The sequence below is a fragment of the Panthera leo genome, chromosome C1 (genome assembly GCF_018350215.1).
Source record: "Panthera leo isolate Ple1 chromosome C1, P.leo_Ple1_pat1.1, whole genome shotgun sequence".
NCBI classification, from domain to species: Eukaryota; Metazoa; Chordata; class Mammalia; order Carnivora; family Felidae; genus Panthera; species Panthera leo.
This window is the reverse complement of record NC_056686.1, coordinates 7,170,659-7,182,820: the sequence shown is the minus strand read 5'-3', so window position 1 is coordinate 7,182,820 and position 12,162 is coordinate 7,170,659. Positions and strand designations below refer to the sequence as shown.

General features: G+C 43.1%; 1 protein-coding gene across 3 annotated transcripts in view; it reads right to left on the bottom strand.

Moving 5' to 3' along the window:
- Positions 1–12,162, bottom strand: part of UBE4B (ubiquitination factor E4B) — a 120,967-nt gene that overhangs the window by 37,332 nt on the left and 71,473 nt on the right. For all 3 annotated transcript variants that reach the window (XM_042951387.1, XM_042951385.1, XM_042951386.1), the window contains 8 exons: positions 10,423–10,564; positions 9,395–9,495; positions 8,077–8,191; positions 4,324–4,407; positions 1,704–1,760; positions 1,011–1,127; positions 814–912; positions 120–233 (listed from right to left, as the gene is read on the bottom strand). In XM_042951387.1, coding sequence (XP_042807321.1) covers positions 120–233; positions 814–912; positions 1,011–1,127; positions 1,704–1,760; positions 4,324–4,407; positions 8,077–8,191; positions 9,395–9,495; positions 10,423–10,564 — 829 coding nt within the window. The remainder of the gene's footprint in view (positions 1–119; positions 234–813; positions 913–1,010; positions 1,128–1,703; positions 1,761–4,323; positions 4,408–8,076; positions 8,192–9,394; positions 9,496–10,422; positions 10,565–12,162) is intronic.

The window sequence follows — 12,162 nt, the reverse complement described above, 5'->3', positions numbered from 1 at the left end:
TTCTATCTTGCTCAACACTGCGTCTCCATTTGCCAGAACAGTGCCTGGTGTTGTTTCCGAGTAAACACAGGTTAGGTGAATGAATTACACCAAGAAGTAAAAGTCCTTCGGAGTCCTACCTGCATCTGCGCTTTCTTCATATTGGCATTGACCACAGCTGCCATGTACCCGAGAGCCGCCTCGCGGGTTTCACCATTTAACAAAATACTATGCAGAATCTTGAAGAGCTCTTGCTGAAGTTATTTTTTTAAAAGGAAGAAAAAAATTAAAACTTTACTTTAATAAATTGTTCCTTTTGACCTAAAGAACAGCTAGGCTTCTTCCCCCTTTCTCTCCTCTACTCTTTCCACTCACGTTAGGAGGAGCTGACTACAAGAGGAACAGAAATGCCCAAATTCAACTGTGTCAAGACGATTCGCGTGGAAGCGGATTACGGAGTGGGGGGAAGGAGTTACAGTTGTAATAAAATAGCCTTCGCCGTTTCCTTGAGGGATAGGATCAAAATTACCTTAATGATGCTATCGTCAGCCTAGAATTTTGCTGCTAAAGTTTCAGAACTGAAGACACATTGATCTATACTTGGGACACACACTATACTTGGGTCATCAAGGAGTATATGCAAACTAACAGCGCTCGCTCAGTCTCGTATTTTAAAGGCCTGAGGACAAGCTGGAGAGACAGCATGGCCACTAACCTCAGAGCCAGTACCCCGTGATGCCACATAGTATTGCGACAGTTCTCATCCAGGGCACAGGTTACTGACATGCAACTTCTCTTTCACTCATCCTTTGAATGCAATTTTCAAACACCTACCCTTCCCAGCTCCAAGTAGTGCTGCAGTGATTGGCTAACCACGCGAGTGTTTTCCAGGGTAATGGCAGGCCCTGAGAAATATTTCTCAACCACCTTAGCCTGGAAAGAGAGGGAAACAATTCAACCCGTACACAACATACATGTAGGCAGGGATCTCAACACAAGAGCAGCCGAGTGCAAATGGCCACCGTACTTACATCATCTTCTGCAAAGACTGAGAAACTGAAGAAAGCCCCCAAATAAGAGAGTCTCTGCAGCTCCCGCCCAGAGCCAGGGCTTAAGGATTTCGGCAACCACAACGGCAAAGAAGCAACCTACGTTTAAAAAAAAAAGGAAGAAGTGAATCAAGCTGCTAAGTCGGCAAGTGAGGGGAAAACGTAAGGAACTGAGTTCTCCCCAGCCAACCTGTTCAGCCGGCTCTCAGCCACCAGTACGACGGCTGACAGCGAACACACAAAAACCCAAAGCTCACAATGTGCTAGGAACCCCGTTGGTATTTTCTCATCTCTGATGGAGGAGGAGAAGCCTCCAACCCCTCTACGTTTTTACAAGATAGTCTCTGAACTTTTATGTTTCAAGAAGCTCTTCGACAGAGTTCAGACGAGCTACTCCTCCACTCTCAAAGGCCAGGTCAAGTTTTCCATAGGACTTGCTTTCCTAGTTGCACCATACTTCTACAGAAACCACAAAGGAAGATAAAGAACACCATCCCAGGCAGTCACGTGCAGGGTTAACTGACTGAACCGCTGCGAGCCGCCCCGGACGTGCTACCTACATACATCTCATCTAAATGTCCTCTCAGCGATGTCTTTCAGATAATGTTACTCAAGGGAGATCTTCTGAGTTAGACATCCCCCGAATATATGGAAGTCCGTTAGGAGGGCACTCACCAAATTGCACACAGGGTGTGTCTTCCCAAACTTGGTTTCACAGAGCTCACCTAAAGCCTAGAAATAAGATCAGAAAGGGTCGCTTAAGCATATTTCACCTTAAACTGACTGCCACGTGTAATATCAAGGCACAGCTTTAATGCTGCTAAAAATTTATATGCATTCCTTCCAAAACACTAACAGCTTCACCGCTTTTCTGATGAACCAGTTAATTCCCGCTCAATGTAAAAACTTCAGATAAAACAGAAATATAAAATGAAGCTAAGAATCATTCCTAAACTTTACCCTCTATCGATATCTTAGTTAATAGCTTACCAGAGATATTTCTGTGCACACACACACGGAGATAAATGTGTATATTTTTATAAAAAAATGATGTTTTCATTTAACATCTCTCCATGTCAAAAAAGACATGCTTTGTAAACTTTAGATGACCACTCTTTCCAGTGCTAATTGGCACTACAACTAATTACAATCTAAATAAGCAACCAAATTCAGAACATATTTAAAACTATTACATGGAAAAAAAAAATAAAAGTATTACATGGTTTCAAGATCTCTGATGTTTTTGAGAACTCCAACACTTTCCTTTGGAGCTCCAATCATTCTCACATTAGGGAAGCAGGAAAAATTGTTTTTAGGGGCATGAACACAGTTTAACATGGCCATAGTATTCCAATCAAATGCTACTTTAACAGTGAGCTTAATCTTCTGTGATTTGAAGAGAGCTACACAAGTTGCTAAACCAGTCAATGGAAGCTTCTGAGTCGACGCACTTAGGCGCCGATGTGCCTCGAGGTGCCACTGAGGCTCAGAGAGCTACCGCAAAGGAAAAGTTCTCAGTGCCTAGCACAGGGGTTCCCACATGGTGCCGCACAAGAGGATCACCTGGGAAGCTGATCAATGCCCAATGCCACGCCCAATGGAAAAGCCCAATGCCACGCCCCACCCTCAACACACCCATGATGGGGGGGAATCTCGGCTAGGAGCCGGGTGGCGGTATTTTTTGAAGATCCCCAGTTGATTCCAGGGTACGGCAACGCAGGGATGCGCTGAGCCAGAGAATAATCACGATTGTTTCTGATTCTAGCTGCAGCGGTCTTCCTCTTCCTGCCCCCATTGTCCTTCCTTGCACCGCACTCTCATGGCCATCCGAGCAGCACTAACGGTATAAAATCAAACTATTGTCTGTCATAATGGAGGCCTTTGTCTTTTGACCAAGAACGTTTTGTTGATATCTGACACTAAAAGCTCCTTACCGAAACATCAAGCCACATCAGTCCCCAACAGAAAAGCCCACAGTTCCACGAAGGAACATTTACATAATAGAGTGATAATTAATGTGCACTCATTTCATCACTGAACTCAAACAATCAGATGATCTCACTTCCCTTTATCTGGCACAGAGAGGAAAGTGCATAAGGATTAACAGAATTTTATTAGAAACTTGAATAGCATGTGCAGTGGAAAGAGCCTTGACATGTAGCCATTCAAAGTTATTTTTAAAACTAAGAATTCCCATTTCACCTTCTGATTTCCCAGCACTTAAGACTTTTAGCTCAGTTTTGATTAAGCACACATACTAAAATTGCTGTATTGAAAGAGATCATTGCACCCCTCGTGTACCGCTCCGTGTTAGCATTTATCAGGGTGTGATTATCTGATTGTGCTGTTGTGGACTTGAGTTTTGCAGTAAGTCAGGAGCAACTCCCAGAGGGGCACCTTGTCTAAGCAGCCCCGGTATCTGGCACAGAATAGGTCCTCGGTGGGTACCGAGTTAACGGGAAAATGGAATTAAGTCAGTAGGAAGAATGAGTAAAAGGAACAACTCCAGTAAAAATACCAGTGTAACCAGGGCCTTGGCTTACACAAGGTTGTATTTATTCATAGAGTTGGCTCGTTTCGTATTTTGATCCTTTTTCCTTCATATTTCTAGAGTGCAAAATAGACATCAGGGTAGTTTTCTCCAAAAATTTCCAAGAAGCAAATTCAGAGAAGAGCCTCCCCCGCCCCCGCCTTTTTTTTTCTACCTGGTTCTAGCTGTTTTCACAACAATCAAGGCCCTCGATGGGAATCTAGAGGAAAGTTCTGTCCGTGACTCAACGCTTGCTCTTAAGTACCTTACAGAGACGAGCGGATCTGTCTCCCACATGAAGCTTGAAGGGAACGGGGAAGATAAACAAGAAAACTACTGAGGCTTTTCCATAGAAAGTCACTACAGAAAGTTGGACTAGTTTTCCTAGTACAGCTCTACCTTCTTATTTGAATTTGTAATAGCTTTTTAAAATTTTTTCAGTAACAAAATTTCGTTGCAGTTATTATATGCCTGTTAGGAGAACCAGAAGGACACCGCCCAGAATTGTCATTTTCATAAGCTACGCTAGAAGGGGAAGTGCATTTTAAGGGTGCGTCCCCGACTCCTGTCTAGGGCTCGGATGGGCGGAACACGTCCCAGCGCTAAAACTCTCTTCACAGCAAACACCGCAAGGCCAACGCAATGCTTTCATGTTTTAAATGTGAAAACAAGGTTAATCGCGGACCTGAAAGAAAAGTGTGCGTTAAAATAATCTGGAAGAAAAGCATCTAACGAATGGCTTAAAGAAAAAGAGCCAAGTTTTACCATGAGGGGGTATTTAAAGTAGTCACTATCGAGGGAGCACTCTTTGGCAGCGAGAGCCAGGCCTTGTAAAATGGGGATAAAGATCTGTAAGAAAAAAAATAAATCAGAACTGTAAGTTCAGGAAAACGTAAGAACAGGAGGCATGTTAAATAAAGTGCCAAATCTGAATGCCCAAGCATTTCCACCTTCCCCACGGAAAACCTGTTTTGTTTATAAAGGGGTCTAGTATCTAGTGATGGTGTGTGGCTCTGTCCTTCGACGAGGCCAACCATAAAGTAATATAGCTGAATTTTCCAGAAGTAACAGGATTCGGTGAGTCCTAATTCTCTGGCAGGACTCCGAGGGACTCAGCAGAAACTCACAATTTTCCAGCCTGTTCTTAGGAGTCCCCAAGGGGTCCTCACCTTATCAACTCAATTCTGTACATCTCAGCAATGAATAGGTTTCTGATTACCAAGCACCTGTAATCTGTACAGAAGCTAGACTAAATGTTCCAATATTTTCCCAGCTCTATCAGTATCTTGAAAAATTCTTTGCTGCCGCTCTCCCACCTCCATCTGATTCTTCTCATCTCTCCCTATTTATTTTGAAGAGAACAAGAAAAATAAACCTGTAACGGATCTTAGTATCGTGATATTAACTTTAATTATGCAGAGTAAAAAGACAGTTGATAAATGTTGAAGATATAAAAGAAAACTTGATTAGAATGACTTACCTCCATGCGTGGTATAATTAATACAATAACGTTGAGATCAGAGCTTAAGGAGGGCACCTGTATTTATTTTTACACGTTTATCACTAATGCCAGGGCACATTATCACCACGTAAGATCTGCTCAGTACAACTCATCTTCAAATGTCACAATGCGCTCACTGATTGACACACTTAGGGAGTTGGCCGGGATTCCAGACTAATAACATGAAGTAGAAAATGGTATGAACAACAGCTGACAATCCAGATGCCAACACGCTGAAATGGGAGTATTCTATAAAGCCACTAGAAAATCTGACAAATTCCCTCTCCTACTAATTTCGTCCCATTGTATCAAGCAGTGTCATTTAAGGAGCACAGGATTAAAAAAAAAAAAAAAAAAGTACCCTGGATTACAAAGTGCCCGTGGAGTGTCTTGAGATAAAAAGACAGCTCTGGAAAAGATGGTTCTAGTTTCTGCAACTCAAACTATCAGGGTAGAAGTAACGTACTGTTGGAAGCTAGCTAAACACGGACAGGTGAAGCTTAGGTGTGGGGTCGGGGAAATGACAAAATTACAATCAAGCAAAAAACAAAACTGAAGTTCCCAAATCACCAAAAATAAATTTCACAACTGGTCACTAGAAAACTCTCAAACTTGTCCCCCAGAATGCTATCATATTTATCCTTCTAGTAGAGTTATCCTTTTCTGCAGGTAGGATTTAATTTACGGTAGACAAGGTATTTTTAGGTATAATATTTTCCAAATAGTCAAGCATTATGGTATTTGTGACTTATGTATTCTTTTTTTTTACATTTTCTTTTTATTTTATTTTATTTTTTTATTTTTTGGGACAGAGAGAGACAGAGCATGAATGGGGGAGGGGCAGAGAGAGAGGGAGACACACAGAATCGGAAACAGGCTCCAGGCTCCGAGCCATCAGCCCAGAGCCTGACGCGGGGCTCGAACTCACGGACCGCGAGATCGTGACCTGGCTGAAGTCGGACGCTCAACCGACTGCGCCACCCAGGTGCCCCTTATGTATTCTTATTTTTATTTTTTGATGGATTTTATGTATGGTGTATGTGTGGTGTTTATGCGGTATATGTTTGTTGGTGATTCAAAGCCACTCACTCATCATTTATTTCTCTCTAGAAAAAATACAAGGTAACTCGTAAGACAGAGGAAGTGTTCGAGACTGAGTGGCAGAAAAGGCATCAGAATGCTGTGATTAAAAAGCAATAGTGGTTGCACAACACTGTGAATGTACTAAATGCCACTGAATTGGTTAATTTTATGTTATGGGAATTTCATCTCAATTAAAAAAAAAAAAAAGAGGTCACTGCGTTAACTCTGTGTAAGTTTCTTTAGAATAAAATAGGGACAGTACCCCTGTCAGCTGATCACTGGGCTGACGTTATACCTTTCTATTTTTATTAAATGTTTTTTAAAGTTTATTTATTTATTTTGAGAGAGAGGGAGAGAGAGGGTATGTGTGAGTGCAGAGGCGGGGCAGAGAGAGAGGGAGAGAGAATCCCAAGCAGGCTCTGCACGGTCAGCATAGAGCCCCTCACAGGGCTTGAACTCATGAATCGTAAGACCATGACTTGAGCCGAAACCAAGAGTCGGACGTTTAACTGACTGAGCCCCCCCGCCACGCCCTTGATCACTGGGCTGGTTTTATATAGCTAAAGCTACTCTGGGTTCCTCAAATGAGGTCTCGTAGAAGAGGAAAAGGAATCTAATTAGTGCACATCGCACACACACCAGAGTGTGTGCTTGAACCTCGCGAGACAGCTATTTACTTTCAACAGAGTTCGCTTACCTTTCTAGAGAAAGAAAGCTCACTATGCTGCGTTAAGTATTCCTGCAAGTCAACAAGACCATCATCCAAGGAAAGTACTCGAGGAATTCCAGACACATCCAAGGAAAGTACTCGAGGAATTCCAGACATAGTCACAACACTAACTGGGAGCTTGGTTCCCGGATTCATCCTTTACTAATATTTGGGAAGCTGGTAAAACACAATTCCTGAGATTTCAAAGGCCTTAAAATTAATAGTGACAAATAATACTAGGTATTAAAATAGATGACAAGGAATCCTATCAATGACAGCTACTCTTTCATGATCACACAGTCTACTGTAAGAAAATGTCTTAAAAATCCCTCCATCAAGGGATGTGGCTTGTGTGAAAGTTGCTGTGGCAAAGTGTTCACAACACAGGCCGGAAAACAACCACCAAGAGCGATGCCAAAGTTTCACCATGAAGAGACCTTTGAGGCTAAATAAATAGCTTTATTACAAAATATCCCCTATCTGCATTTTCACTTGACTTCACACGGCGAGATATAAAAACTGTATGACTACTTAATGAGAGAAGTCATTAGCAAGACATGAGATCTCATTCCCAGTTTAGTGGTGAGAAGACAGAAGATTCTATGGGTGCGCAGACTGCCACGGAGCTAGTTTAGTCACTGACTTACTGATCTTTTTCTGTAAACTCAGTGAACTAATTTCCAATATGACTCGACCGGCAAACGCACATTGTGTCTCATGCTACCTCTCGGTATTCTTGTGTTAAAAGAGCCTTGGAATCGGGGACTGGGCCTGCTAGTGCTTCCCTCCCATGGCACTAACGCACTGTTTAAGACACTCGATGCTTGACTGACTGAGGTGGACAAGTGACTGGAACAATGCAGCTGTCAATCCACTCATCTCAAGAGAGAAAGCGTCCGACTTCGGCTCAGGTCACGATCCTGCGGTTCACAAGCTCGAGCCCCGCGTCAGGCTCTGTGCTGACAGCATGGAGTATGCTTCAGATTCCGTGTCTCCCTCTCTCTCTGCCCGGCTTCCCTGCTCACACTCCAAGTATCTCTCTCAAAAATAAATAAAACATTAAAAAAGAAAGAAAGAAAGAAAGAAAGCTCAAGTAGAGCTCTCTGAGCAAATAATGCATGCAGGTCACAGTCAGAAACAGAAGTCTCCAATATATGGTGCCTTTAGAAATCAGCACAGGAGCTCCTCGGCTAAAAGCTTCGGTAACGAACTCACAAACCCTCACCTGCTTGAACACTTCTTCGTCCTGGTGAGTGGTTCTCACCAGCTCCTGCATGAAGCCATACGGGAGATTCCGGCAGAGCATATACGGCACCAGGAAGGACGGCTGGAGCACGGACCTGCCAACCCACGAAAAGACAAGGACTGTGATGGCTCAGCTCCTCACTGGGTGACAACACGGCACACGGGCTGTCACGTCAGCGGAAGTGTCCAGTCAAAAGTCAAACTTGGAATCTCCCAAATACTCTACGTAACGGTTTTAGGCAAAAGATCACCTTTCCCATTGTTAATAATCCCTTTTTGGTCTTTTTAGCGAGAGGCTATGGAAAGTTTCAAAGAATCCATCTTTTCCTACATTCGACCCTTTAAAAATAAAGCAGTACCCCCGAAAAGGAAGCCTTATACATCTCTTTTACTTGTTTATGTCTCATCCAGTTGAAAAGAAAAGATCAGCAGTAGCTGAGGACTTTTTAAAAACTCTTATTAATTTTAATAGAATTTTTTTTAATGTTTTGGTACATGTTTAACCATTTCCTTCTCCTTTTTTTTTTTTTTTTTGTTGTTGTTTTTGAAGTTTATTTATTTATCTCTACACCCAACATGGGGCTCAAACCCACGAGTCTGAGATCCAGAGTGTATGCTCCACTGACTAAGCCAACCAGGCACCCCTTTCCTTTTCCTTCTTTGTGACAAGTTTCAAAAACATACGGTTATGGTACAGAAAATAACAGAACAACATCCAGAACAAATAAATGTTGTAACTTTGCCATTTTTAACTTAGATATTTCTGCATCATGTTTCCTTCAGATATTTTTCAGAAAATACATGAAATCTGCAAATACTTTTATTGAACTATATTGAACCTTTATGGGACCCTCAGAAACAATCAGTGAATAATGTAGTATACTTTGGTGATTCCCCAATTAACTATCCTACCATTTTTGTTTATCACTGAATAACAGAAAGCGATTGTATGATATACGGAAAGCGATGACCCACACACTTTTCCAAGTACCTCCCCTGATTTCAAGCAGCTGCTGTTAAACTAAATACTCATTTCCTGCCTTGACGTTGACGTATTTCAACAATGGTCTATGAAGAAAGCAGACAGAGAGTGGCCTGTTTTCTTTTCACACTGTTTCAGAGAAGGGAAGGGACCCTAGCGGTCACCTAGTCAAAGTGACCTCAACAAAGTCACCGCTTTTGTTTTACAGGTGAGAGGGCGCATTATCCAAGGTGGCGCAAGGTGGCTGGGCAGCCTGACGTCCGCTGATGCACAGGGTCCTCTCCCTGTTAACAGGAGCAAGTACGGTTCTGCCCACCTTGGCTGTGTGAGGGAACCTTGTAGAACTAGCGCGGTGTGGGATATGCACTGTGAGCGGATGTTGCTCAGAAGCTGGCTGACCGCTGGCTGGCTGCACATCTGAAATGAAAGGCGCAGGTCAGGGCTGCACAAACAAACAAGAGAATGCTGCACTGCTGAAAATTGACAAGAGTCAGAAGAGATCGCTCTCCAGGAAACGGCGTGTTTTTCTCTTGCTTTACTCACAATGAACCAACCAGAGTAACCCTAGCCTCCAAGTGTGCTGCCTCCGCTGAAATCTACGGTCGGAGAAGAAAGAGCAGAAGTGCGGGGCGACCAATGGGGGATCGCACAGATGTGCGCATGCTCTCTGCTTTTGCTATGGTGACGAGCAACAAAGCCCGGGGAAGCCCTTCCCAAGCATAACTAACAGGTGGACAAGAGGACTAGTTTGGAAAACTAGAAGCAGACAGTGAACTGGGAAGGAAATAATAATAGAGTCTGCACGAAACAGCAGAGAAAGTATAGCTTCCAGAGTTTAAAGCCAATTTTGTAATTTTTATGTGATTACGGACAATTAATGTCCCTGAGGCTCGTTTGCTTACCGAGACAGTAAAAACAACACCCATCTTACACTAGACTACCCTGAACTCACTAAACAGTGAGAAGCTGAACTACTGTAGACCTCGCACAGTGTTGGCGCTCCATAAACGCGGGTGATTATTACACTTGCGACAGGCTCTCGGAAATTATCGGGGAAATTGTAATTATCGGAATTATTGTTAAGTCGCTGGAGGCAATGGCACTTGCCCCCATCACTTCTTCCTTCCACTAGAATGCGAGTTCCGTGAGGGTAGGGATCTCCGTCTGTTCTGTTCCCTAATATACCTCGAGCTCCTGGTACGGTGCCTGGTGCATATTGCGTGCTTGAGAGCCATTTTCCTGACCGAATAAATGAACGTTCCTTGGAAGGGCGGGAGGGATGATTATTTGTCAAAAAATAACCAGGTTTTTGTGGGTTTTTCAAATGCATCTATTTCATATTACCTTTGGTGCTTTTTTTTCCTCTATTCCAACTCGGTCAAAACACTCGATGAGGTAGTTCAGCATGTCTGTCTCCTTGCAGGTCTCGATGGTGAAATGGTCACTGTAGGAATCCCAAGTACCTGTCCCACCAGAGGCTCCCAAACTTTGGAGAAGAGAAAAGAAAATCGATGATTCTTATCTCTTCTCGGAATCGATTATTTTTGCTAGAGTCTGCATTTCTGTAGCAGAAAGCCTGTTAGGATCCCTGCACCCAGGACAAAACACAGACACCCATGCAGCCAAGGCTGGAGCTGACCTCTGATTTCACCTGCTCCAAGGCCAACAACAGTAACTCTTAGTAAACATTTTACTGACCTAAGAAGAGAGTTGGATCAGAAATCCGACCTCTTATCTTTTTGGGAACGGCAGCTTACGAAGCCAGGAGGGCTAAGAACGGCCACCGTGTGCCAGGCATCTGAAGGGATATCACATGTACTAAAACCAAGCTGGCCGGCTCCACTCGGGCACACTTGTAAGTTGAAACCAGACTATGCTACTGCTGTGATCAAACGCTTCGGGAGTGAAGTGACAAAGACCAACAGAATACTCCTCGTGACTTCTGCCATAAATCTCAAAGGCCTTCACCCACCATTTGGCAATAGGACCAGAAAAGGAAATCTGTCCAGTTAGAGAAGGAAACATAAAAGTGTTTGTTATGAACACAAAAACTTCCAAAACTTTCAGCGACAGAGGCAAGGGAGTACAGTAAAAAACAAACGCAACAAAAATCCTGCACTAGGAGTATCGAAACTTGCGTTGGATCCCAGCCGTACTGCTTCCTGATTGCCCGAGCCTAGAACCAACCCCATCCCATCAGCAGCGAGGCTTGAAGTGAGAGCAAGTGGAAGCGTTTTGGAAATCAGAAGCAGGATACGACACGAAGCACTGTTATGATTGGTCGTAACTGTTCTCTGAGACCAATGCCAAACACTGTCTCAGGGGTTGGGTGTGGGGAAACTAAAGAACAGATCGTCCATCGGCAAGTCGCATACCAAATCTGATGTTTGACTCACAGATTTCTTTGATCCCCACAAAAGACACACGGAGAGTAATCACGGCACAGGGAGAGGGCAGAAATTTGGAGGTGAAAAGGAAATGAGAAAAGATAGACTTAGCCCCCAAAATTATATAGGAAAGATGATAAAGGATGGGAAAAAGATCCCAAACTGGAGACCCAGCCTCCTTCAACTGGGGCAGACAATTAAAGGCCAGAAACCCACAGGACCAACAGGGGTTGAGATATAAACAACACGCTATGCAGACAGGTGCATATATATACAAAACTAATTTTGGAATATATATGTAATTGACCTTAGAATTTCAGAAAAATCCAGTTGATCCTTGAACAACACAGGGATTAGGGATGCCACTTCCATGCATTTCACTTTTGACGCCCCCAAAACTTTGCTAACAGCCTACTATTGACCAGAAGTCTTACCAACAACCAAGCAGTCGATTAACATGTCATTTTGTATGTGTATTATATACTGTACCCTTACAGCATATTCTTAAGTATTACTCTTAAGCTAGAGAAATGAAAATATTAAGAAAATCATAGGGAAAATACATTTGAGGTATACCATACTGTATTTACCAAAAAAATCCACACATACGTGGGTCAAACCCTGTTGCTGAAGGGTCAAGTGGATACATAACTGACCTTGGAATGAAAGTATGATATGAACATTAACAAGATGAAAA